Source organism: Artemia franciscana, unplaced genomic scaffold, assembly GCF_032884065.1.
Source record: "Artemia franciscana unplaced genomic scaffold, ASM3288406v1 Scaffold_1206, whole genome shotgun sequence".
In the NCBI taxonomy this organism is placed as follows: domain Eukaryota; kingdom Metazoa; phylum Arthropoda; class Branchiopoda; order Anostraca; family Artemiidae; genus Artemia; species Artemia franciscana.
Genome location: NW_027062762.1, coordinates 63,838 through 90,844, shown reverse-complemented (window position 1 = coordinate 90,844; position 27,007 = coordinate 63,838). Strand labels below are relative to the sequence as shown.

The following is a 27,007-nucleotide window of genomic DNA, read 5'->3' as shown; positions in this document are numbered from 1 at the left end:
ATACAGAAAAAAAAACTTGTTTTGAATTTCTGAATTAAAAGCATCTAAACAGCAATATTACCTCGTCTTTCTTCTTGCTGGATTTAAGTGGTGTTTTAGAGGAGTGAGTTCGTGGTGCACTGACAACACTATTATCCTCACTTTCTGACATATTTTTTCCGACAAGTTGAATATGATTCCCTTTGCTACTGACACCATCTGTTTCTTTGGGTGCCTGAAAGAGTAAGATTATAAATGCAATATACATCGATTGATTTAGTTCAAAAAAAAAAAAAAAAAAAAAAAAAGTTCTAATAAAAAATTGACTGAATAAGTAACTTATTCTATTAGTCTTGGCTAACTTCATTGGAGAGTATGTGGAAAGGAAAGGAGGGGGAACTTCCTTGTCTTTGAGATGAAGAAGAAAATGTAAGTCGCCTTTTTTTTATTTTTTTTTTTATATTTCAATACATATACTATTTTAAACAACTTATTTATTATCATCATAACAATGAAAATCAAAAAGTACTAAGACTTACGACTATTATTAGACTTTGACATATGTATTAAGACTATTTTTTTAAACTTCAGACTGGGTCCAAACATATCTTTAGAAACGGTAAGAATGCAATTGTTTTAAAGTGATTGGTTTTCTCATAAATATTATTCATTCGAATCAAAAACGAATAACGCAATATATAAAAACAAATTCCTCGCTTCTCAATAAACCTTTGAAGTCTTGCAAGTAGACCATGAGTGAAACAAAAAAAAAAAAAAAATGAAAACAAAGAGCCACAGACAAAATTGGATCTCTCCCCCATACATTGCATCTGATCCCATCGAAGTTTTTAGTAAAGAACAGTGTGGTTTTGGGAGAGAATAAATTTTACATTTTGGGTTTTTAAAGTACAAATATTTCAGACGAGACACGTCTTTTTTATACCTGTTTATACAATTGGTATTTTAGCTATTAATTTTTTGATTTTTGCCATTTGGCAATCTGCCAATATTTGCTGTCAATAGAGCTGTAGAAGCTGTTCTACCAATTTTAAAAGTCGTAAATTGTTTTTTTATTTGTCGCGGCCTTCCGGTTGGCAGCTCTCGTCCCCTCTAGCACAATTGTTTATACCAATACATATTTAAGAATGGCTCTATAGGCACAAGGTACTAACACTACTGACAGCAAGCAGTATTTTTTTAGTAACCACAATTCATTTTTCTTTTTCATTTATTTGTCACTGGCTTCTAGATGGCTTTATTATTAAATGACTAAAAAAGGAACTCGAAAAAACAGTGAAAAGACCAACCCGCCTTAATTAATGTAAATTTTAAAAGTGATTTTTGCAACAAAATAAAGAAGAAAAAAAAAGTTTTTTGCTGTTCATCAGTGATGTAATCGTAATAATAATAATAATTTATTAGTTACCCTCTCTACATAATAATAACACACTCAAAGGAATATGAGGAAAGAAAAAGAAAAAAGAAAGGGACATTGACAAAATAATGCCCAATTTATTTACAATTTAACTTTTAAGCAGCCTCAACATGGGTATGGAGAAGCTATTAGGAGAAAGGCTATTTTTTTTTTTTTTATCGGAGAAGCATAGAAGTTTTTCTGTATATTATGGAATATAGCACCTTTTATATAATTTTTGTCTCCAAGGAGAAGAGGGGTTAATTCCTCCCCTTCTTTGCAGATATTCCTGTTGCAACAACAACAGCTAATTAAAAAGCTTTTTTACTTTATTCTTCGTTAATTCAGCAAAAAACAGTTCATTGACGAATAAGTAACTTTTACCCCAATGACAACGATATGTATATTTCTTTTTTTTAATGGCCTACTGAAACTTTTTTATTAGCCTATTTTCCTTTTTTAAATACCCCACTTCTCATTTTTATAAGCCTATTTCGTTTTTACAGCCTAGTTATTTTTTACCACCCTATTTTCTGCACAGTAAGTAGCGCTTAGCATTATATTATCTACATTGAAACTACATGAAACATATAAATATACCTTTTTTTTTACTAAAAGTTTCAGGCTGAACCCAAATGAACTTGACCTTTAATTAAACTTCACGTTTTGACAAATTAATATTCTAGAGCTAAACCATTTAACCGATAATATTACCTTATCCTTCTTTTTACTTGATTTAATCGGTGTTTTAGACGAGTGGGTCCGTGGTGTAGTAACATCAGATTTATCCTCAATTACTGACAAGTTTTTTCCGACAGTTTGGATATGATTCCCTTTGCTACTGACATCATTTGTTTCTTTAGGTGGCTGAAAGAATAGTCTTATAAAGATAATATACAGCGATAACGTGGGTGACAAAAAATCAGAGTTATAATAGAGGATTGATTGAAAGAGTAACTTATTTTTTATGCCTTATCTGAGTTTTCTTGGAAAGTACGGAAAAACTGATAAAAGAGGAAACTTCCTCATCTCTGAGAAGAAAAAAATTGATTGCATTTTCCTTATCCTTGCTTTAAAATGGCTTGAAAAAGAAGTGGAAAACGAGGGGCGTCGTCATTAATAGGAGAAGGCAGTTAACCAAAATCTTTTGTAATGTGTTTCAAGTTCTTTCTATGCATTTAATTAGAGATTATTTTTTTATTTAATTCCAAGAGTTTTGCAGAGTCCTATTTTAGACCCCAAAGGAACGCCAAGACGCCTGGTGATCAGAACTTGTCAATTTTCCCATTTTACTTTTTCGAGTCTCTACTGCAAGCTCTGTGAATCTCTACTGCGACTTTTCATTTTTTCGACTCTCTACAGCAAGCTCTGAGGCTATTTCCACTGACAAATCGAATTGTAAAATTTTTATCTGAATTGTAAATTTGCTGTTTCGCCGTTAATCCAGATTATGAAAATTCTGCTCCACTGACAGTGAAGAGTGTAAGTTCAGACTCTAGATAGTGAATCCGAAAACTACGCTAAAAAAGAAAAATGTGGATTTTGCCCAGTCGTGAGCTGAGTTTACATTCTTTGTTGTTCCACAAGTTGCGATTTGACAATCCAGTTCTATAAACTTATTTGTTCCACTGATATATATATATATATATACCGGTGAATGTCCAAGACACCTTTTTCTATTCCTCGGATTTAGTCAGCGTTGCCAGTCAACTTTTTCAGTTTTATACAATGTTTGATGATGACAGGTTAGGTTAGATTGGGTTAGCTTAGGTTTTCAAGCCATTTTTGATATCTATAGCCAAATTTAATCTAACCTCACCTAACATAATCTAACCCAGCTTAACTTTTACCATCATAGCTTGCATAAGACTGAAAAAGCTGACTCGCAAAGCTAATTGAATCCAAGGAGAGACAAAGGAATTCCGGACATTCACGAGTGAATGTCGACATTAACTACATTTCAGACATCGGCGGTAACATATATATATCATAGGCTGCGCAATATCGCTGCCTAAGTAAAGAGCAATGTAGGCTCAGTGTTTTTTTTTTTTGTTTTTTTGGACCTTTTAAGATTACCATCATAACCTTTTAAGATTCAAAGTGATCGGAAGGCGGATATCCCCCCCCCGACACCTCGTATTTTCCCAAAATGCATCTGATAGAAATCTCACGCCCTCCATTTCTTCCAGCACATTCAATCAAGACTTTGGGGTATCCATTTTGTTCAACGTAGTTGAAAGATCCGGAAATTATGTCTTTGAGGATGACAACCCCTACAGACCTAAGAAGGGTTGTAAGCTATTCCCCGAGTGGGTTTAAGGTGTTATAGAAAGGGTGATCGTATAACCTTTGGAGGGGGGGCTCATTAGATTGGTAATCAGAAGTCTAAATGCCCTTTTAGAGATTTAGAGTGATCGGAGGTGGATATCCCCCCAAACACCTCGTATTTTCCCGAAATGCATCTGATAGAAATTTTTAGATGGCCATTTGTTGTTGTAAAAACTTCAAAGAGAGCTGAATCGACTGTAAATTAAAAGGGCTACTGCCCTTTTAAATAGTCAAAAGTGATTGGAGGCCAACTAACCCCCTTGCCACGCCCACCATTTCCCCAAACACATGCAATCAAAATTTTGAGATAGCCATTTTGTTCGAAGTAACTGAAATGTGCGGAAATTATGTTTTTGAGGATTTCAAACCCTACACTGCTCTCAGGGCAGAAGTTGTAAGTTTTGCCTTTGGGGCATATTAGGTACATATAGAAAGGATGATTGTATAAACTTCAGAGGGGCTCATTGGATTCGTAATCAGAAGTTCTAGTGCCCTTTTTAAGATTCAGAGTGATCAGAAGATGGATACTCCCCCCCCCACACCTCATATTTTCCCGAAATGTATCTGATAGAAAATCTGGGATGGTCATTTGTTGCCATAGAAAGTTCGAAAACAGCTCATTCGATTGGAAATTGAAAGGACCAGTGCTCTTTTTATAGTTGGAAGTGATTGGAAAGCAGCTACCCCCCCCCCCCCCCACCCACGCCCATCATTTCCCCGAACATATCCCATCAAAATTTTGGGAAAGCCATTTTGTTTAACTTAATTGAAAGGATCGGAAATTATGTCTTTGAGGGTGACAACCTCCCCCCTACAGCCCCAAGGGCAAGGTAAATTATGCCCTGGGGGCATATAGGGTAAATATACAAGGCACATATCTTTGATAACACCCATACCTCCTCAAGACCGGAACATAATTTGCACTTTACTGAAAAAAAATGGCTATGGATTGTCACTTTAGCATACATATACTGATATATATTCCATAAACCATTAATAATCTTTAATTTATTAAATTTAAAAGGTTAAAACATGTTAAACGTCTTTTGTTTGTTTAAATCAAACAATAAACAACCGAGTCAAACTCAAAACAAGAAAAAATTACCATAAGTAGGTTGACAACCCCCATGCCTTTTCAAGACCAGAACATAACTTGCACTTTACTGTAAACAAAATACACTTAAAATGTTTTCACTTTGTTTTTACTTGTTTAAAATGTCACTATAAAAAATGTCAGATATATAAGGGCAAAGTCCCCCACCTTGCACACCAATTACAGCACGAGTGACTGGTGACCTTTTTAAGAGTAACAAGAGATCGGAAGGCAAGCAGCACTTCTTTCAAGCCCATTCATTTTCCAAACACATCCAGTCAAGACTTTGAAAGGACCATTTTGTTCAGCATAGTAGAACGGTCCAAAAGCTCTGTCTTTAGGAATATTAGGCATGTCCCCCCCAAACAATTATGCGATTGGCCCATTATGCTTTAAAACTAAATATTGATTTAAAATAAACCAAAAGGAATTGTTTATAGTTTCCAATAAGACACCTAAGCAATATATCGAGACCGACTGGTGGTATTAAGTTGAAACTTTAGGGGCTACTACTATTACTACTTTTCTTACAATCTAAATAAATAAAAGAGTGTAAGAGTATCCAGGTGTTCAAAGAGCATAGATATAATGTTCTGGGAATGATATTGAGCTTTATTTTTCAGGTCGTTTTCAGAAGCTATAAAATTAAATTAACAAATACTGTTTGTGTCAGGATTGAAAATTTTTGAAAAGTTTCTCTAACATACAAATAGTAACCCATACTACGGATTCTTATTGAAGAAAACTGAAAAGATATACAATATAATTTTTTCCAAGAAAAAGACTATATAAATAAATAACGAATAGAAATTAATTTAAAAAACTTTTCCCAGAGACAAGTTTTTCAAAGAAAAGCAAAGAGCATCATTAAGCCAAGAATGAGCAAAAAAACAGTCAAATAATCTTCCAATCGTAAAACTATCACAAATCACTATCAATAAATAAATAAAACTGAAAACAAACATAATTTAAAATAAATAGCTCAAAATGAGCTCAAAATAAACTCAAAATGAGTAAAAATTAACATGAGCAGGGCAGATAACCCTTATGCCTTCTCAAGACCAGAACACAATTTGCGCTGTACTGAAAACAAAATATGTTTGATTCACATTTATTACTTTCATAAATGAAAAATTATCAAAACCTTAAGGAAGAAATGCCAGAAAATGTCAATTAAATAGACAATCCATGGTCTTTTGTCTGTGTTTTTTTTGTTCGTTTTCAGTTTGACTGGACTATTTATTTTAATTTCTATTCGTTTTGAGTTTCATTTATTTATTAACAGTGATTTGTGATAGTTTGACGTTTGGAAGATCATTTGACTTCATTGTTGCTCATTCTTGGCTTAATGGACCTCTTTACTTTTCTTTGAAAAACATGTCTTGTGGAAAATGTTTTGATAATGTAAATATATATATATATATATATATATATATATATATATATATATATATATATATATATATATATATATATATATATATATATATATATATATATATATATATATATATATATATATATAAATATATATATATATATTTATAAATATAAATATATATGATCTCTGTCGGTATATATGATTTCTGTCTGTATATATATATATATATATATATATATATATATATATATATATATATATATATATATATATATATATATATATATATATATATATATATATATATATATATATATATATATATATATATATATATATATATATATATATATATATATATATATATATATATATATATATATATATATATATATATATATATATATATATATATATATATATATATATATATATATATATATATATATATATATATATATATATATATATATGTGTGATTCTGTCAGAAAAAAGATTTCTGTCGGTCATTGAACAATGTGCTATTGTTTTCATGAGTCATTATGGAAAGTATCATTGTATCGTCCATTGCGGAGAAAGTTTGCAACACTTCTCCAAAAAAAAATTACAATCTGTCACCCAATGCCCATTTGCAATGTTTAAAGGGGTTTAGGAGGATTGCAAGCTCGGGCCAGCATGATCATACGTAAAAGGGGAGGGAAAAGACATTTATCCTTATGACGAATCAAAACAGGAAATTTCTTGCTTCCTCTTGCTTTTCTTCAAAGACAAGGTTTTTAGACATCTCAATTCCACAAAAACCAAATACACAATGAAAAATTGACAATTATTTTTTATGTCTAGAGTAACAACCAGCCTTAAAGTTTATGTTCCCTGTGTAATTTTTAGTATGTCATTTTTCTGTTTCCCTACGATTTTTGGTATATCAGCGAAAAAAGACCATTTTGACATCATTCCATAGCTGATATTCAACTCAGTCCATCTGCCGAATTACATTTTTGAAATTGGTGGTACTTGGTTTTTCAGATTGAAAATACGTTGAGAATTGTTGAAAAAAGGACAATTCTCTTATTTTTCAAGCACGTTCTGCATCTCCCCAAAGAAACAGTACAAATAATAATATAATTTTAGCTCGGTGAATGGATAGATCTGAGACTAATTAGTTTAATGATTTATTTTTGCAAGTTACAACTGCAGGATAGCAGCGTAAAAGCAGCTTCTTGCAGGGTAGCAGCTGAAGCAAGCACACAAAATTGCTTGCTTCAGAGGGAGCATATACCTTACCGGCAATATTATTAGCATTGCATTAATACTACTAAGATGATTGTTATTGACCTGGTTGAGTTCTTTGGACGACCTGAACGGTGATTCTTCAATTTTACGCGAAGGTCCTTTATTCACCTGTTTCTTTGAACTCCGTTGAATAGTTACTTCTTGCGATGCCTGAAAAGAATGTACTAAGGATTAGCTGGAGCGATTTAAAACACACGAGAAGAAAATTTTTTAAACAAACTGAAAGTAATTCCCATCCGTAATGGATCCCTCCCATGTATCAGTAACTCAAATCGGGCGGGCCACACAGAGGGAGGAGGGTATATGACCAATACTTACCAAAACCTCGAGATTATTAAGTATTCCTAGATTTCGTGAGCTCCCAACAATTTGCCCTTTTTTCGCTTTTTCGAAGCTCAATCCCCCCCCCCCAAAAAAAAGTATGCGCACTGATTTCCTTTGACGCACTGATTTCCTTTGCAGAATAATTGCAAATTATCGTTGAGTGAATTTTTTCGTCAATTTAGTAGCATTTTGTTCTTGATCTTACAATGCTGTTTTTTTTTTCTTTTACAGTTTTGTGTGTTTTATAGTTTTGTTTTATACTTCTAGATGCACCATTTTAGTTTTTAAATATTAGATTTTTTAGCATTTTGTGTGTCCCGTGGTATTAGATAGATCACTGCTACAGCCAAAAATCCACTGCAGTATCAAACTGCCTTAGGACAACACAGCTGCACAAAATCCTCCACTATCCCAATATTTTCAGAGCCTCACTCTTATCCCCTCCCCAGAAAGTTACAAATTTCTTCGAATTCTTGCTTATGACCTTCTGCGCATTCCATTCAGGGACAAGCTACTTTTTTTTAAATTCCGAATGGATGGGCAAAAAGCCCAATCTTTGACAAATTGTCATCCTTTATCCGCAAAATGTGTCCAGCTCCGCCTTTCTTTCATCATAGGCCTGAAAAGTGGGATAGAACCACATTCTAACAGATTGTTGTTTTCATATGGTCAATCAAACGAGTACCTAAAACTATCTGAAGACAATTCCTCATTTTAACCACATTTTAAGCACAGCTTGTTGTTTTCATATGGTCAATCAAACGACTATCTAAAACTATCTGAAGACCATTCCTATAGGAAATGATTTGACGGATCTTCCTCTGATTTTCAATGCCCTCGCGCCTCAGAACAATACATGACCACTGTTATCACTTTATCTCTGTATCACTGTATATTCATAATCTTGGCTCGCACAATTATTTTCCTCCCCTTCCTTATGATAAATAGTCTGTTTTTGCCTATTATAACCTTTACAGCTTAAAGCCTATTAATGATAAATAGGCTTTGATTTGCTTAGGGTCGACGGAAGGGTTAATTTGAGCCCGACCCCTGACACTTCAAGCTCCCTTGAATTTCTGGGCACTTCCTAATCAAATTATCTGTTTATTTATTTATTTATTTTTTTTTTTTTTTACGATTGCCCTCTCCCTGAAAATAGAGAAAGGAAATTCATTTATGACTTCCAATTTGGTTTCTTTTATGATATACTCTCTCGATGCAAACACAACAGGTGTCATCAGCAAAATGGACGACGATTGTGTAAGCGTGCATTTAGTTACATAGGCCACTATCTTGGTGAAGGCGGTAAAAAAAGTTCGTTTATTTTACAGATCTTTTATTGTAATGACAGTGGTTGGCTGCATTGCTACCGGCAGCGTTAAATAAACCAATTTTTATTTTATCACCGAATGTGTGCTTCGCAATACCATCCCATTTACCTCTAAAAAGCCATCGGCAAAAATCCCATCGATGAAAAACGTAGAACATATTTCAGGACCAAGATAGCCAAACTATTTTTATGGTCTAAAACCTGAATCAGAGAAGTTAGAGCCCCATCTTAAATTTTTCGCAAACTACATTTTTGGTATCTTTTACGACTACGACATCACGCTTCGTGATCATTCTTTACTAAGTTCCAGCTGCAATAGATAATCCAGTCACTTTCGATTCTTAAAAAGGCACTAGTACTTTTGATTTACAATCGAATGAGACCTCTCCAAAGTTTCTATGACCGCTGCTTCTATACGAAGTGGTCAGGAAAAAAGAAAATACATAGAGGGCTCATTATCCTTTACTAAACACACCCAATAAGGGGTGTGTTTTGTTGTCAAAGGTTGTCTCCTCCGCAATTCCTCGCTCTTTACGCTAAAGTTTGACTCTTTGCCACAATTCTTCTTTTTAAAACAATTAAAAGCTTTAGCGTAAAGAGCGAGGGATTGCGGAGGGGACAACCCATTTCATATACGGAGTAATTTCTGTTCGTTTTAAGTTTTAATGTCGCTCCTTACTTTCAGTTAAAAAAACTAGTTTTTTTTATGTAATACCTTACAGATAGCGTCCTTTCACGAGTTTCACTTCAGTATGTTTCAAATTCGCAATTTTTAAGTTGGAAGTTGCAAAATTGCCCAGTTGTATTCCCAGCAGTGATGAATACAAAAACACAATGACATCCCTTGTAACAAAAAAGTTAAATAGATTCAAAAACCAAAAATAGATTCAAATCAATTTTTTGCAAGTATGAGCCCCATTTTGCTGGGATTCATTCTTGACTAAAACAACTTCTGATGATAAAATGGTTTTGAATAGTTGGATAGTAGAAACCATATGAACGCATTATACAGACGTATAGGTTGGACAGGAGTAGCACTTTCAAGGTAAAAAAGCCGTATTTTACGCCGGTTTTCGAACTAGGAATTCTTTCCAGGTTAAGGCTCAACACTACAGTGGTTTATGCTCATCCAGTCTTACTGGATGCTCATCCAGTCTTACTTATGCTCATCCAGTCATCCAGTCTTACTTAATATAATGCTCAATGACTAGGCAATTCCGATTTTGTTCTTTAGCAATAAAGTTTGCAAATTTAAAATATTTATCAAGGACATGCAATCCTTCCTGCAAATCTGTTCAGGCAACAGTAAGGGTTCTCGAAGATGCACACGATTTCTTAGTAAGTTAAGGCGCTACAAATATTTGCGAAAAGACTCCAAACTTGGGTTGAGAAGAAAAAGAGGAGGTACTGTACAAGGAGGTGCTGAGTGACAGACCTTTGGAGAATAAAAGGGGAAGTAAAAAATGCACTAAAGTATGAATCAATGAGAAACTTTTATACAATTAAAAAAGAGGGACATTACATTAAAAAAATACAGGAAACCACAAGAAACAGCCTTGAGATTGGGAGGGGGATAGAGAAGTCCCCCCCCCCCAATTACACACCTTACCTATATATGATAGGGAACGATCGAAAATTTTAAACTGCCTTAATCAATACTATGAAAGAATGACATATAGTAGACTAACTGCTGTTTCTAATTTCTTATCTCAGTGTTGCGTCTTGGAACTACAACGAATAATTTGAAAAAAAAATTATTATTTATTCTAAATATTTTAAAATCAAAAATAATATAGAGGCATTAGCTTTCTTACATTCTTACCGAGACTTGAAAAACTTCCGTTTTTATCATTTATGTATTCGTCCTCTAAGAACAAATTTTATATATATTTGTCATTCTAAATATAGTGTCTCACATTATATTTACTACACTAGAATAAAAATATCCTACCTCCCAACGCGCTCCGATTGAAACTATCCTATGCCCAAAAATGAAAAAAATGGATTAGTGGTCAATCTTGTGCAAAAAAATTAAATTAAAAAAAACTAATTTTTTTAGCTGAAAGTAAGGAGCGACATTAAAACTTAAAACGAACAGAAATTACTCCGTATATGAAATGGGTTGTCCCCTCCGCAATCCCTCGCTCTTTACGCTAAAGCTTTTAATTGTTTTAAAAAGTAGAATTGTGGCAAAGAGTTAAACTTTAGCGTAAAGAGCGAGGGATTGCGGAGGGGACAACCCATTTCATATACGGAGTAATTTCTGTTCGTTTTAAGTTTTAATGTCGCTCCTTACTTTCAGCTAAAAAAATTAGTTTTTTTTATTTAATTTCTGAACGTTTTTGAATTAATGCATGTTTGGTTTTGGCTCTCCGCACATAAATTATTAAAATGAAATTTGTATATTAATTCTTTTTTGGCTAAATGGCTTTCTCTTAGTTTTGATCAGACGATTTTGAGAAATAAGGGGTGGAGAAGGAGGCCTAGTTGCCCTCCAATTTTTCGGTTACTTAAAAAGGCAACTAGAACTTTTAATTTTTAACGAACGTTTTTATTAGTAAAAAATATACGTAACTTAAGAATTAACTTACGTAACAAACTTTCATAACCTTATATTTTTATTATGTATACGAGGGGGTTTGTACCCTCGTTAATACCTCGCTCTTTACACTAAATCGTAAGTTTTGTCCCAATTCTTTAAGAATGACCCCTGAATCAGAAAGGCCGTAGAATAAATAGTTGAAATTACTAAAAATACTTTAGCATAAAGAGCGAGGTATTTATCTCCTCCTAAATACCTCGCTCTTTATGGTAAAGTATTATTAGAACCCCTCATATTCGTAATAATATCTGTTCGTTTTAAGTTTATGCTGCTCCTTCCTTTCATTTGAAAAAAAGTTTTCATGTTAATTTTTCATTGTTTTCTTATAGTAATGCTAGAAAATCCTGCGCCCTTTTCATTGAATTTTTCTTCCCCCATGACAGATTCCTCCAAGGAAAGATCCTCCAACATAGCCCCTCTCCTCAGCCCCACCCCAAACAAAATAAAATCCCACTGAAAACGTCTGTACACTTCCCAATAACCATTACTATATGTAAACACTGGTCAAAGTTTGTAACTTGCAGCCCCTCCCCCAGGGATTGTGGGGGAGTAAGTCATCCCCAAAGACATAGTTATTATGGTTTTCGACTATGATGAACAAAATGGCTATCTCAAAATTTTGATCCGTTGACTTTGGGAAAAAAATAAGCGTGGGAGGGGGCCTAGATGCCCTCCAATTTTTTGGTCACTTAAAAAGGGCACTATAACTTTTGATTTCTGTTAGAATGAGCCCTCTTGCGACATTCTAGGACCACTTGGTCGATACGATGTCCCCTGGGAGAAAAATATTTTTGTAGATAGGAGTTTGAAACTTCTACAGTAGGGTTCTCTGATACGCTGAATCTGATGGTGTCATTTTCGTTAAGATCCTACGACTTTTAGAGGGTGTTTTCCCCTATTTTCTTAAATAAGACAAATTTTCTCAGGTTCGTAACTTTTGATGGGTAAGACTAAACTTGATGAAACTTATATATTTAAAATCAGCATTAAAATGCGATTCTTTTGATGTAGCTATTGATATCAAAATTCAATTTTTTAGAGTTTTGGTTACTATTGAGCCGGGTCGCTCCTTACTACAGTTCGTTACCACGAACTGTTTGATATTATGCTGAATCCAAATTTGCAATCAGAATTGGAATCATGCCGCCATTAGTCTTCCAAATATAATTTGTTTTCAACGTTATAGAATTTGACCCTTTCCTACATTTATATGACCATCGGAACCCATGTTCCATAGCCGGAGAGCCATAGCCGGCTATCCTGCCGTTTACCCAAACACTTGGAAAACTATAGGTCTCCCCGTTCGCCTGCGAGTCCAGGAAACCTGTCGGTACTGTATCAATACTAAAACGAGGCAGTTCGCCTGCGACTCTAAGCGGGCGAGCCTATTAGACTTAGATCACTTGTTTTCTTGAGAGTCCAAGCAAATTCAGTCCACCGTTTTGCATACAAGTCCAGTGAACATTGTCTCTCATGAATCAACCCCAAAATCCCGATCATCCCCATTGCAATTCCAGTAGGCAAAGCTCATATAATGAGAAGAATCTTAGTTGCCCAATTGTTTCGAAAGTCCTGTGAACCTGATCAGTCATAAATCTTTGAACACCTTTTATTTGGGGTCTCCAATTGCCTTCAAATGGCTCATAGAAACTCAGACTATTTGAATCATCCTTATTGCATGACTATCTATTTTGGTTCTAACCTCGCATAGAAGGATGGATATAGACTATCTATCAACACGTGAAGTGACATCATTTTTATACAATTCTGAAAAAAAGTTATGCCAGCTTTGCCTCTTACTGAGACTGTCTGTCTTGGCTTTACTCCAATTAGCCATGGCTTTCAAGTTTTTCTTCACAGTCCACCGAGTTGATTTTAATTCCAAAATACATGACAATTTTCTCGATCATCCCTTAGTCCTATGACTATCTACCTTAGTTCTGCCTTAAGAAGAATGGATGGATGATAGACTATATATCAACAGGTGAAAATAACATCTTTTTTTGCACAATCCTGAAAAATGCTTATGCCAGCTTTGTCTCTCACTCAGACTATCTGTCTTGGCCTTTTCCCCAATTAGCCACAGCTTGATGATAACTTGATTTTAATTCAGAAATCAACGGACTCGGTCTCGGCCTTCGGCCTCGACTGAAGTTTGGTGTCTACCACAAAAGCTTTTTTTGAAGTACTGTAAGAAAAATATTAAAAACTTCAAGAGTTCTTCTGAAAAGCAGCGGTTTCGGACATAGGACAGTTTCAATCAGAGCACATTTGGAGGTAGGATAGTTTGATTCCAGTGTATATGTACCCCAGAATTGATGAGGGGATGGAGGAATGGTGGATACAGTCTTTGCTATTTTTATCCACTAAAAAGAAACTTTAAATCTCTACAAGTTCCAGACAGTCAACAAAATGTTTACATTTTGATATTAAATACTTCATTTCGGATGATAGCTCAAACCATGTTAAGACACTCTTCTCTTCCTTTAATACCATTCATATCCCCGAAACCATAATTAAAATGCCTAATAAAGATAATGAATATTTACCTTGTCTTTTTCTTTGTTATATTTGACTGGTGTTTTAGAAGAACTAGACGCTGTAGCTGTGCTAGCAGATGTATTTTGCTCCGTTTCAGAAGCTTTTCCCGCTGATGTTATAGTAGATTTTTTTGCACTTTTAGGATTGGTGGAAGGTTCCAGGGCCTTAAAAAAAGAAAAAAATGAATAAGATTTTCATTCAAAAAATACACAGTGAAAATAATCTATTAAGCAGTCATCAATTAAAATGATGAGTACATTGTTTATCCTTCAAAGCTAACTATAGAAAAGCTACATTTACTGCCAGACTTGATGAAGATAGGACTACTGCCCCCTGATGGCTACAAAGTTTATTATCTATAGCTAAGTTGGTACATGGACCAAATTTTGCTTTGACGGCCAGAGTTGATGAGAATGGGGCTACTGCCTGTCCCTTAGGCTACTGTCCCTTATCACTGTGATTAACCTCTAAAGCTTAGTTTTGACCTGTATACAATTTCCGTTCTACGGCCAGATTCGATGCGAAGATACAGTCCCCTGATCGGTACATTGTATCATCTAAGACTAAATTTTTACACTTCAAAATTTGCTTCGACAGCCGAACTTACAAAAACAGAGCTATTGCCCCTGATTGCAAAATAACTGGCCATCTAAAGCAAGTTTTAACGCTATTAAGTTTCACTTTCGACGATCAGACTTAATGAGAATGGGGCTACCATCCTTGATTACTACATTCTTAATTCTCGAAGTTTTTAGAGACATCAGATTTGGCTTCGACGGTCAGATTCGATGAGAATGGGACTAAAACCCACTTCCTCTTACGTTACAATCCCTCCAGCCGCTACATTGTTTATCCTCTAAAGCTAATTTTCGGCACGTATCAAATTTCGCTTCGACAGCCGAACTTAATAAGAGGGGGTTCCTAAATCTTTTACTCACTACTATTTTTACTATGTCAAAAATCACAAAAAATAGCCGTAGTATAAGGTTTTGTGTTCCATCTGCAAGTAATTTGTATGTTATTTATCTGCAGTGCTACGGTTTTACTATTTAAACTTAAAGACAGCAATTTGGCTATAATTTTATTGCTGAGATCTAATTTTTGCCCACCCGCTGAAATACCTTCATCAAATTTACTTGTTTTTTTTTTAAATAGTAAAAGCTCAAAAATAAAAGCATAAAAGATTGACGTCAAGGAATTTTTTTGGAGAAATACAGTATTAAACAAAAAATTCAATTAAATAGATTGAAACCCCGCGTATGTACCTGCATAGACTGTTCGGTATATTTAAGCTTTTGATGAGTAGGTCGTAATGTTTCTTTAAAGATTGTCGCTCCAACGTGTTGATAACACATAGATAAATATTTTATTTACGTATTTGTTCATGTAAATGCATCGGGGGACCGGAAATCTTAGAAAATACTCAAAGCGGAGAGATCAGGATGGAACTGGATGGGAAGAATAAAAACCTGTCTAAGATACGTGACTGACATAACCGGATCTGCTCTCTTTGGTGGAGTTGGGGGGGGGGATTTGGAAAAATGAGGTATTTGTAACTTACGAAAGGGTGACCAGATCCTAATGAAATTTGATATTTAGAAGGATCTTGTGCTTTAAAGCGCTAATTTTAATTTCCGACCAGATCCTGTGACATTGGGGGGAGTTGGAGGGGGAAACCGGAATTCTTGGAAAACGTGAAACTTGGGGTATTTTTATCTTACGAATAGGTGATCGGATCTTAATGAAATTTGATATTTAGAAGGAATTCATGTCTCAGAGCTCTCATTTCAAATCCCGACCAGATCTTTTGACATTGGAGGGAGTTGGAGGGGGAAATCTTCGAAAACACTTGGAGTGGAGGAATCAGGATTAAGCTTGGTGGATAGAATAAGCAAATGTCCTTGATACGCGATTGACGTAACCGTACTGGATTCACTCTCTTTGGGGGAGTTGGGGGGAGGGGTTCTGTGATTTGGCGAGTTTGGTGCTTCTGGACGTGCTAGGACGATGAAAATTGGTAGGCATGTCAGGGAGCTGCAATAATTGATTTGATAAAGTCGTTTCCCCAGATTCGACCATCTGGGGGGCTAAAGAGAGAGGAAAAATTAGAAAAAATTAGGTATTTATAACTTACAAGTGGGTGATCGGATCTTAATGAATTTTGATATTTAGAAGGACATCATGATTCAGAGCTCTTACTTTAAATCCTGACCGGCATTAAGCCTCTGATTTTCCTTTTAAATCAATCTATTGATTCATAGAATTTTGCTAGAGCTCATACCATATGAGCTACAGTATCAAACAAATAAAATTATATAGACTGAATTTGAGTCAGGTGCGTGCCATTTCTGCAGTTCTGGCTCTTATTTTATTTACGGGCGACAGTTTTAGTACAATTCAATGACTAAGACTCAGCTTTACCTATATAACGCAACACACTTCCTAAGCCTTCGATTATTTTGAGTGGGATTTTAAGTTCTGATAGTTACTGAATGAAAAAGAAATAAAAGTTTGTTACAATTTGTTCTTTCATATTTTGGAATCAAGTTACTTGAGATGATTTTGAGTGGGATTTTAAGTTCTGATAGTTATTGAATGAAAAAGGAATAAAAGTTTGTTACAATTTGTTCTTTCATATTTTGGAATCAAGTTACTTGAAATGATTTTGAATGGGATTTTAAGTTCTGATAGTTACTGAATTAAAAAGAGATAAAAGTTTGTTACAATCTGCTCTTTCATATTTTGGAATCAAGTTACTTGAGATGATTTTGAGTGGGATTTTAAGTTCTGATAGTTACTGAATCAAAAAGAATAAAAGTTTGTTACAATTTGTTCTTTCATATTTTGGAATCAAGTTACTTGAGTTTTTTAAACAAAAGCACAATACATGGGAGATAAAAGTAGATTATTTGACAGACTGACATTCACAAATGCAACTATATAAAGAATCATTTTTTCTTTACTGTAATCTTGATTAGGATCATGGTTTCCTTCTTAGTCGTCACTGATAAATAACAACCATACTATTCAAAATACTTATTGTTTCCGAAAAGAGGAAATGACTCAAGTATTTTAGGTGGTTTGAGGGGGTGAGGGGTCCCACCTCTTCACTAGATTTCATTTATTCATTCATAGTAATGTGTCAATCTTAATAGATTCAAATAATTAATAGATTCAAATATGTTTGGTAAACATTTGTTAAAACTAATTTCTGTTTGTTTTTTAATTACGTTTACACAGTTTGATGACGGGGTAGTTGTAGGAATATCTATAGTAATAATTTTTCGGTAATCTGGGTACGCATGGTTTATTTCGGCCCGAATAACTACTTGACTAGGAATAGATTCTATTCCAATATGGGGTTTCTAGCGATTTTTTTTTGAAAGATAGGAAACAAAGTTTTGGGACTCTTCCCTTGTGTCCCCGAACCACAGGTCGAAAATCGAAGTTCAATTGCACTCACCTCTCAAAACTCATCAAAAGGTACATCAAGCCGTTCCCGAGTTATTGCAAATGCACCATTTCGGTAGCCTGGTAACACAAGTTGTCTTCGATGTACATCGCAAATTAACTAAGCATATATTATAAGCCCTATAAAAGCTTGTAGTGCCAAACGTTTTGATAGATCAAAGACAAAATTGTTTAACTCATCCTTTAAAACAATTTTAATTTCCTTGTCCCTCCTAACTTTCTCTCCTCAAAAGTAATTTTGCCATTGAAAAGGAAGCTAGAAAATTCAATGTTCGATTGAATGAGCCTAATCCCAAAATTCTACGACCAAACCTTCCATACAAAACAGCCGGCAAAACAGTTTTTCCCTGGCCCTTTGTCGGGACTATTTTTTTGGGAGGGGGGAGAGAAATTTGCTTCTCTATTTGGAGCTCTTAGCCCAAGAACTTGAATACATAAATTTCGGACAAACCAGGAAAATAGTTGATGTTCTTTTTGGGAAGGGGAGGCAGACCCTGGACTATTGTCTTTTACATTAGATACCCCTTGGCCAAAGGAACCACGGCGACAAGTTCCAGAATGATCAGACAAAAAGTTTTTTGATTCATTTCGACCGACTACTCCTTCCACGTCAAAATAATCGATCCTTTTACACTAGAGAATGATTCTTGAAAGTTCCAAGCCAATCACACCCCCAACATCAAATAATCCCCGACTTTTACCAGCATAAAACTTATGTATAAAAAATTAGCAATTTGCATTTTTAATGAAAACTTGCCCTAGCGGCTTAAGGGAGTCATACTATCCCCGAAGGCATATTCATTGGACCTTTCAATTATTTTGAATAAAATCGCTATCTCAGAAATTTTGATCAGGTGTCTGGGAGGAGGGGTTATAAAAGAAAGAAGGGGGCCGAAGAACGCAAGAGAAAAAAACACGGAGTCTGATTGGACTCCAATCATTAACTCGTAAAAAACGAACTAGAATTTTCTATTTCTAATCAAATGAGCCCCTCCAAAGTTTCTTACCCAAAAGAAGCGGCCGAAGAAAAATAAAAAATAATAATGTACCCTGAAGGCATAGGACTCTTCGCTAAAGGCAACGACAGAACAGAAGCGTTGCCTCTAACAAGCGCATTAACATGCGTAGAAGCTTTAATAAGGCATAATAAAATTCAAAAATCATTTGCATTTTTGAACATTTAAAATCTTTGCTCAAATTACCTACGCGATAATCCCGCAAAAACAGAGAAGAATGGAAGTCCGCAAACCTGGGTAAGCAGGATTTAAGCATAGACTACAGGGTGGACGGTGAAAGAAGGCACGCGAGCAAAAAACATGTTGAAACATAAGTACAATTTGAACGAAGTGCCACATTTTTTGTTGAAACGCGTTTTTTGTTTTTTCAAATCACTCCCAAAATATCCGCAAGTCACTATGAGTCTGATTGCATACCAATTAGACATCAAATCGTATTTTGTATAATTACTAAGCACTCTATGTTTCGTCGCATTTATTATCCCCCTCCCCCCGAAAAAATTAAATAAATAATAATAAAACAAATAAACCACGCCTGCGACATGGGGAAGTTTTGCGGTAAATTTCAAAAAAGAAAATTGCAGCTTAGTAAACATTGTTTAGTTAAACATACCTTACGTCCTTTCATTTTTTCTTCTATGCTTTTCCGCTTCTTTAATTCCTCTTCATCATCAGTAAGTATTGCTTCGTTGTTCTTTAAAATTTTCTTCCGCTACAAATAAATATTATAATCACACTACATTTACTTATCATCTTATTCTTTTCAATTAGACATCAGCCACAACATTCAAGAAGCAATTGAAACAGAGAACTGAATTTTAAATAAAGTTACCATTTCGTTTCAAACCATAAGAGTAGAGAGATTCTCTTTCCGTTCGCACTCTTTCAAAGACTAAGCAAATTAGAGCTACACCCAATTAAATAACTGTTATCTGATAGAAAGGTAAATAACCAGGGCGAACTGAAAAATTAAATACCGCTCAATCTTTGAACAACTCGTTCTTTTTCTATGAGCCTATTTGAAACAATCAATTTAGCTTCATTAGTCGAATATGCAATAATTGGCAGCATTAAAACCGAGACTTAGAAAATAATTGGTAATCAACAGTCCACATAGCCCCTCCCTAGTTGTACCAATACTTGAATTGCCTTCTGTCCGATTTATCAATGAAACAAAGTCTATAAAACCGGTTTATAAATCTGGACCCTCGAAATACAATCTAATGGCGGATTACCAATAATATTAGCTTTTACATCAGATTTAATAATATTGACAATGTTTCATTAATGTCCTTTTTTATGTTGACAGTAAATATTTTCTTATAATCATATAAATTATGATGTGTCAAATTATGAAATAATGAAATTATTATAAATTATGAAGGTTATGATTTAATTTACAAATTGCCCTAGAATTCGCTTAAGAACATAACCTATGTGTGCTCTTGGTAAGGCCGTATCCAGGGGAGTTAACCCCCCCCCCCGAAATGTTTGTCCAACTCGCAAAAAAAGTAACAAAAATGAATGCAAATAAATTTTTGATGCGCGTTTTTTGTAACCCCACCCCTAAGAAATAATCTTTTGTAACCCTCCCCTAAAAAACAAACCTGGATACGGCTCTGGCTCTTGGAAACTTTACTGGTAGTTTTTACAAGACTCTGTGGGAGTAGTATCCCTTACACAAATACTGATGGAGTCCTATCCCGGTGTACTACTGGAGTTACTAACCCATCTTATAGGCGTATTACTAGAGCAAAGACCTCACATCTGGTATTTTGAGATAACGTCATTCCTGCAAATATTACATGCCAAGTTTGTCACAGAAACAATACAAAGAATCCAGACGGCCAGTATTCTCATTGTGTCTGGTCTTTGATGTAAGAACGTTCCTGGAAATATTTGTATGCCAACCTTAATTTGTCGATGTATTTTTTTCTCTAATGACATATTTTTCAGCTTCTAAGCAGTTTTTCCATTAAATTTATGAGATTTATGTTTGGTGTAGGTATCTAACGTAAGACCCGAGATTGTCATTGATGGTCAATGACGCTTGTTCCGGTCCCAAAAAATTGTAGTGACTACAACCGGCAAGGTGTCCTTTTTTGTAATTTAATGGTCCTGAGCACACCGATTTTTCATTACCGGGGCTTACGCATGAGTTTGATTCCCAATGCTCCATCAAGGGCCCCATGTTACCAGGGCTCTAATGCCCCTCCCAACCTTTCCGCCACCAGCTTTTTTGGACTTTTTTTTTGGGGGGGGGGCATACCATGTCGAGTTTAATTTGTCACTAATAACAATACAATGGTTCTCCAATTCTCCAATTGCATCTGGTCAGTCGAGCATCTGGTATTACGTAACCTTCCATGTTGTCGGTGAAACAATACGAGGGTTCCGGACGGCTAGTACTCCCATTGCATCTGGTCTGTCGATCATCTTGTATTGCGTAACCATTCATGTTGTCGAGTCGGTGCAACAATACAATGGTTTCTGACGCCAGTACCATAGCGTAAAGTATCTCAGCTTCCGGTGAAATACACTGTTTGCCAAGTATTTGATGTATAAGATTGAGAATTGCCCCGAGTTATTATCATTAGATGAATTGAGCTCAATAAGTTTCAAAGATGTTTGATGCTTTCCATTGTGAAAATATTTACGTAGGGAATTCCTCGTGTAGGGTAATTTTTTAATGTGCGTTTTTATTGCTCAATATGGACTTTAGTGAATTATCATGCTATAACTGGCATGTGAATTATTATATGCATGTCTAAAATAGAGACGTATGGAGTCGTTCGTTAAGACAATTGAATCATAAAAGAATTTGAAATCAAATGATCCCCTCCCGCATTCTATGAAGGTGGGAAGGACCTGAATATTATTCAAGACGAAGTAAAAGAAATATGCAGTTTTTTTGGAGTGTAAGCGTTGTTTGTTAAGGGAAACATGCCTACAGATAACTTTTAATTTAAAAGTTCCACTATTCAATTTGGAAGACTTCGAGTGTCCCAAATATCTGTATAGGATACATAGCCCCGAGGATGGATTCCAACACATATTCCTTCCCCGAATATGTAAAAAAACATTCTAGGAAGAAGAACGAAACTCATAGTATAAATTCGGACTACAGCAAATAAGTAATGAACAGTGATAAGTAACGAATATTTAATGTATATATTTCTATTAATAGTTAATATGTTTACTACAAAACGCCAGTGGCATATGTTACCCTGCTAAGAGGGAGAGGGAAGGGGTCAATGATAAAGAACAATATCAAAACTAAACAAGAGCATTTAACGAATTGTATGTGTTTGTATATAATTTATAATCCACCCCACTAGCCATTCTTGAACTAATGAATTTAATCCATGTTAACAATGTTTACGAGCTTAGTCCTTGAGGCGAATCTTATTTAATTTTGATTCTGAACATTTTGATTTGTTTTAACTAAGAATTTTTTGGGACTAAATCTTGGATTTTTTTCAACTTAGAATTCTTTTATTTTTTTGGGGACTTAATTTATTTTAAGGGACTTAGAATTTTTGTTTTTTCGTACTTTTTCCATTTTTGTCGATAGACAAAAAGACAGACATACATAAAGTAAATAATAAGTAAGTAAGACGACACTAGACTCTTAAGGTTTAAACCGGCGTTGCTGATGTCCGTTTCATGGCCCTTCAGCCAGGAAGTGCAATGGGGGGCGGGGGGCCAACCATCCTGTGCTTTTACACACCCTTCCTGCTTACCTTCCCCAGGTTTCTCCGGGTACCCATTTACAGCTGGGTCGACTCTGGCTCACCTTATAGAGTCACACCACTGACCCCTGTCTCAAACTAAATAACTGGTCACAATTGGGATTGAACCTGTGCCCCTTGAACACGGAATTCCCACACCAGCGCGTCCACCACTTAGTCAGGACGGCTTTACATAAAGACGTATATACATACGGAAAGACATAAAAAAAAGACAGACAGACAGACAGAAAAAAGAAGCATTGACAAAGACAGACGGACAGACACACAAAACCACAAATAGACACACAGACGGAAATATGACAAATAGACACACATACAGAAAGAACAAAAGACAAACATACATACGCACAAAAAGACGCATACATACATACAGACAAAAAGATACTAAGCCACACAGACAGACAAAAAAAGACCCAAAGACACACAAGCAGACAGAAAAAAGACACATAGAAACAGAGACAGATGGACAATAAGACAATTAGAACACGGACAGACAAAACAGACACATAACCACAAAGACAGACAAAGAAGACACATAGACACATAGACAAAAAGACACAAAGATACACGGACACAAAGACAGACACACAAACATACGTCAGAGAGAAAAAAGACACTAACAGACAGACACACAAACATAAGGTTAGAAAGAAAAGAGACACAGAGAAACACAACCAGACCGAAAAAAGACACAAATACACACAGAGGGACACAGGAACATACAGAAAAAGACAAACACACACACAGACCGACAAGAAAGTAGACACGTATACAGACATACAAACATACAAAAAGACACACCAACAGACAGAAAAAGGGCGGCAGACGGACAGACAAAAAGACAAAAGAAATGACACACAGACAGACAAAAAGACACATTGAAACAAAGACAGGCACAAAAAAAGACACAAAGGCAGACAGAAAAAAACACGTAGACATAAAAACAGATGGGCAACAAAGACACATAGACACATGGACAAAAACACACAGACAGGCACAAAAAGACACAAAGGTAGACAGAAGAAAACACGTAGACACAAAAACAGATGGACAACAAAGACACATACGACACATGGACGAAAAGACACAAAGACACACAGACAGACACACAAACACGCGGTCAGGAAAGGACACATTGACACATGTTAACTGATTTTGAGTTGATTTTAGCGCAAAATTAGAAAAAACTTAGCCTAAGTAAAAAATAAGTTGTGATACTATCTATAATTCCAATGAAAAGATGATAGCAGTAGGGAAAACAGCACCATCTAAGATTGAAAATTAATTGATGACAGCAGTAGGGCTATGAGCGAAGTATTTGATGCAGCAAAAAAAGTGCTCAAGTGTCTTTTTGTCCATCTGTATGTGCGTATGTGTCTTTTTTCTGTTTGTCTATGTGTCTTTTTATATGCCTATGTGTGTGTATACATCTTTTTTGTCTGCCTGTGTGTCTTTTAGTGCGTCACCTATTTTTCTTTTTGCTACTTCTATCTGTGTGTCATTTTTCTGTCGGCGTGTCTATGTGTCTTTTTGTGTGTCTTTCAGTCTGCCTGTGAGTTTATGTGTCTTTTTCTGTATGTCTGCGTGTTTGTGTGTCCACCTGTGTGTGTTTTTTGTCTGTTTGTCAGTGTGTCTCTGAATCTTTTTTCTCTCTGACCGTGTGTTTGTTTGTCTGTCTGTGTCCGTCTGTCAGTGTGTCTATGTGTCTTTTTGTCCATCTGTCTGTTTGTCTACGCGTCTTTTTTCTGTCTGTATGTATTTTTACATGCCTGTCTGCGTGTCTTTTTTGTCTGTCTGTGGGTCTGTCTTGTGCGTCTGTCGGTTTGTCTTTTTTGCTCCCTCTGTTTGTGGGTCTATGTGTCTTTTTTCTCTCTGACCTTTTGTTTATATGTTTTTATGTCCATCAATATGTGGGTCTACTTGTCTCTTTGTCTTTTTATATGCCTGGCAGTGTGTCTGTTTCTGTTTTGTTTTTCTATGTGTCTTTTTGTGCGTCTGTCTGTCTTCTTGCTCTAAATGTCTGTGTCTATGTGTCATTTTTCTGTCTGCGTGTCTATGTGCCTTTTTTCTCTCTGACTGGTAAAAAGGTAAAGGATACGGTATTAGACTTTACAGTCCGTACCGGCAGTGCTGATCTCCGTTTCTTGGCCCTTCAGCCAGGAAGTGTAATGGGGGGTTGGGGGCCAGCCATCCTGTGCTTTCGCACACCCTTCCTGTTTACCTTCCCCAGATTTCTCCGGGTACCCATTTAGAGCTGGGTCGACTCTGGCTAAGCTTACAGAGTCACGCCACTGACCCCCGTCCCAAACTGAAGAATTGGGTACACCGGGATTCGAACCCGCGTCCTCTCAGACGAAGGATCCCAAATCCTTCGTCATTATGTCGGTCTGTCCCTGTGCCTTCATGTATATCTTTAGGCGTGTCTATGTATCATTTTTTGTCTTGTCTTTTTATATGCCTGGATGTGTGTTTATGTGTCTTTTTTTGTTTGTCTGTGTTTCTATGTGTCTGTTATTTTTGCTCCAACTATCTGTGTGTCTATGTGTCTTTTTGTGTGTCTGTCTGTCCGTCAGCCTATGTGTCAATATGTCTTTTTTCTGGCTTTTGTCTCTGACCCTGTCTTCATGTATCTGTCTATGTATCTTTGTGCCCGTCCGTCCGTGCGTCTATGTGTTTTTTTGTCCACCTGTATGATGTTTATGAGTCATTTTTCTGTCTGTCCGTGTATGTTTTTGTATGTCTATCTATGTGTCTATGAGTCTTCTTGTCTGTCTGTCCGTGTGTCTATGTGTCTTATTTCTCTCTGACCGTGTATCTGTTGCTCGGTCTTTGTGTATTTTTGTCCGTCTGTCCATGTGTCTATGCGTCTTTTTGTCTATCTGTCTGTGGGTCTAAGTGTCTTTCTGTCTGAATGCCTAAGTGTCTATGTGTCTTTTGTCTGTCTGTGTGTCTATTTGTCTTTTTGTGCATCTGTCTGTGTGTATTTTTGCTCCCTCTGTCAGTATGTCTCTGTCTTTTTATCTGTCTGTCCTTGTGTCCATGTTTTTCTCTCTGATCGTGTATTTCTGTGTCTGTCCATGTCTTTTTGTCCGCCTGTCAGCGTGTCTATGCTTTTTTTGTCCATTTGTCGGTGAGTCTTGTTTTTTTTCTGTCTGTCTATATGTCTTTTTGTCTGTATCTGTATCTATGTGTCTTTTTGTGCGTCTGTCATGTGTGTCTTTCCGCTCCCTCTATCTGTGTGTCTGTTTGCTCCCTCTGTCTGTGCGTCTAGGTGTTATTTTTCTGTCTGCGTGTCTATGTGTCTTTTTGTATGTCTGTCTTTGTGTCAATTCGTCTTTTTTTCCGTCTGTCTGTGTGTCTATGTAAGAAATTTTAGCTTTGATATTGCTCTTTACCGTCACTTGTACGTCCAGCTTCAAATAATATTCCATGGATTGAATTCAATTGTTCAAGAATGGATAGTAGGGAGGGGTATGTTTTCAAAACGAATGATTATATATGATACACAAACACATATAATTCAGTAAATGTTCTTTTTAGTTTTGATGTTACTCTTTATCGTTGACCCCTCCCTCTCAGAGGGGTAACATATGTTAGAGGCTAAGGCGTTTTATAATAAACGTGTTTACTATTAATAGAAAAAATCATATATAAAAACATTTGTTACTTATCACTATTCATTACCTACTTGGCGAGGTCCTAATTTATAAAACAAGTTTCGTTCTTCTTTCTAGAATGTCTAATACACGTATTCCGAGAAGGAATATGTCTTGGAATCCATGCATTAAAAAATCGTACCTCATCCTCGAGATTATGTATTCTATACAGATATTTGGGACACTCGATGTCTTCCAAATTGAACTGTAGTATATTTGGTTTGCTCTTTACAATTAAAAGTTTATCTATGGGCACATTTCCCTTAACAAACAACGCTTCAACTCCAAAAACTGCATGTTTCTTTTATCTCATCTTGAATAATCTTCAGTTCCTTCTCACCTTCAAAGAATAATGGGATCATTCGATTTTAAATCCTTATATGATTCAATCGTCTCAACAAACTAATCCATAAGTCTGTATTGTAGACATACATATAATAATTCAGATGCCAGTGATAGGAAGATAGTTCACTAACGTCTATATTGAGCAACAAAACGCAAATTAAAAAAATGCACTTCACGAGGACTTCTTTAAACCAATATATTCCCAACCAAAAACACCATACATACTTGAAACTTATTGAGCTTACTTCATCTAATGATAATAACTTGGGGCGATTCTCATTCTTTTAAATCAAACACTTGGCAAATAATGTATTTCACTGGAAGCTGGACACTTTACACAATGGTACTGGCTATCAGAAACCACTGTATTGTTTTATGGACAACATGAATGATTACAATACCAGATACTCGACAGACCAGATGCAAAGGGATTACTGGGCGCCAAGATCCATTGTATTGTTTAATCGACAACATGAATGATT

The 27,007-nt window shown here is 35.5% G+C and overlaps 1 protein-coding gene across 1 annotated transcript in view; it reads right to left on the bottom strand.

Annotated features, from left to right (window-relative positions):
- LOC136042381 (telomere-associated protein RIF1-like) overlaps positions 1 to 27,007 on the bottom strand; it is a gene marked incomplete in the record, with an annotated part of 125,733 nt that overhangs the window by 50,947 nt on the left and 47,779 nt on the right. Inside the window, 5 exon segments of the mRNA XM_065727361.1 lie at positions 62 to 214; positions 2,108 to 2,260; positions 7,531 to 7,638; positions 14,294 to 14,449; positions 19,386 to 19,484. Of these exon segments, the coding sequence (XP_065583433.1) occupies positions 62 to 214; positions 2,108 to 2,260; positions 7,531 to 7,638; positions 14,294 to 14,449; positions 19,386 to 19,484 (669 nt within the window).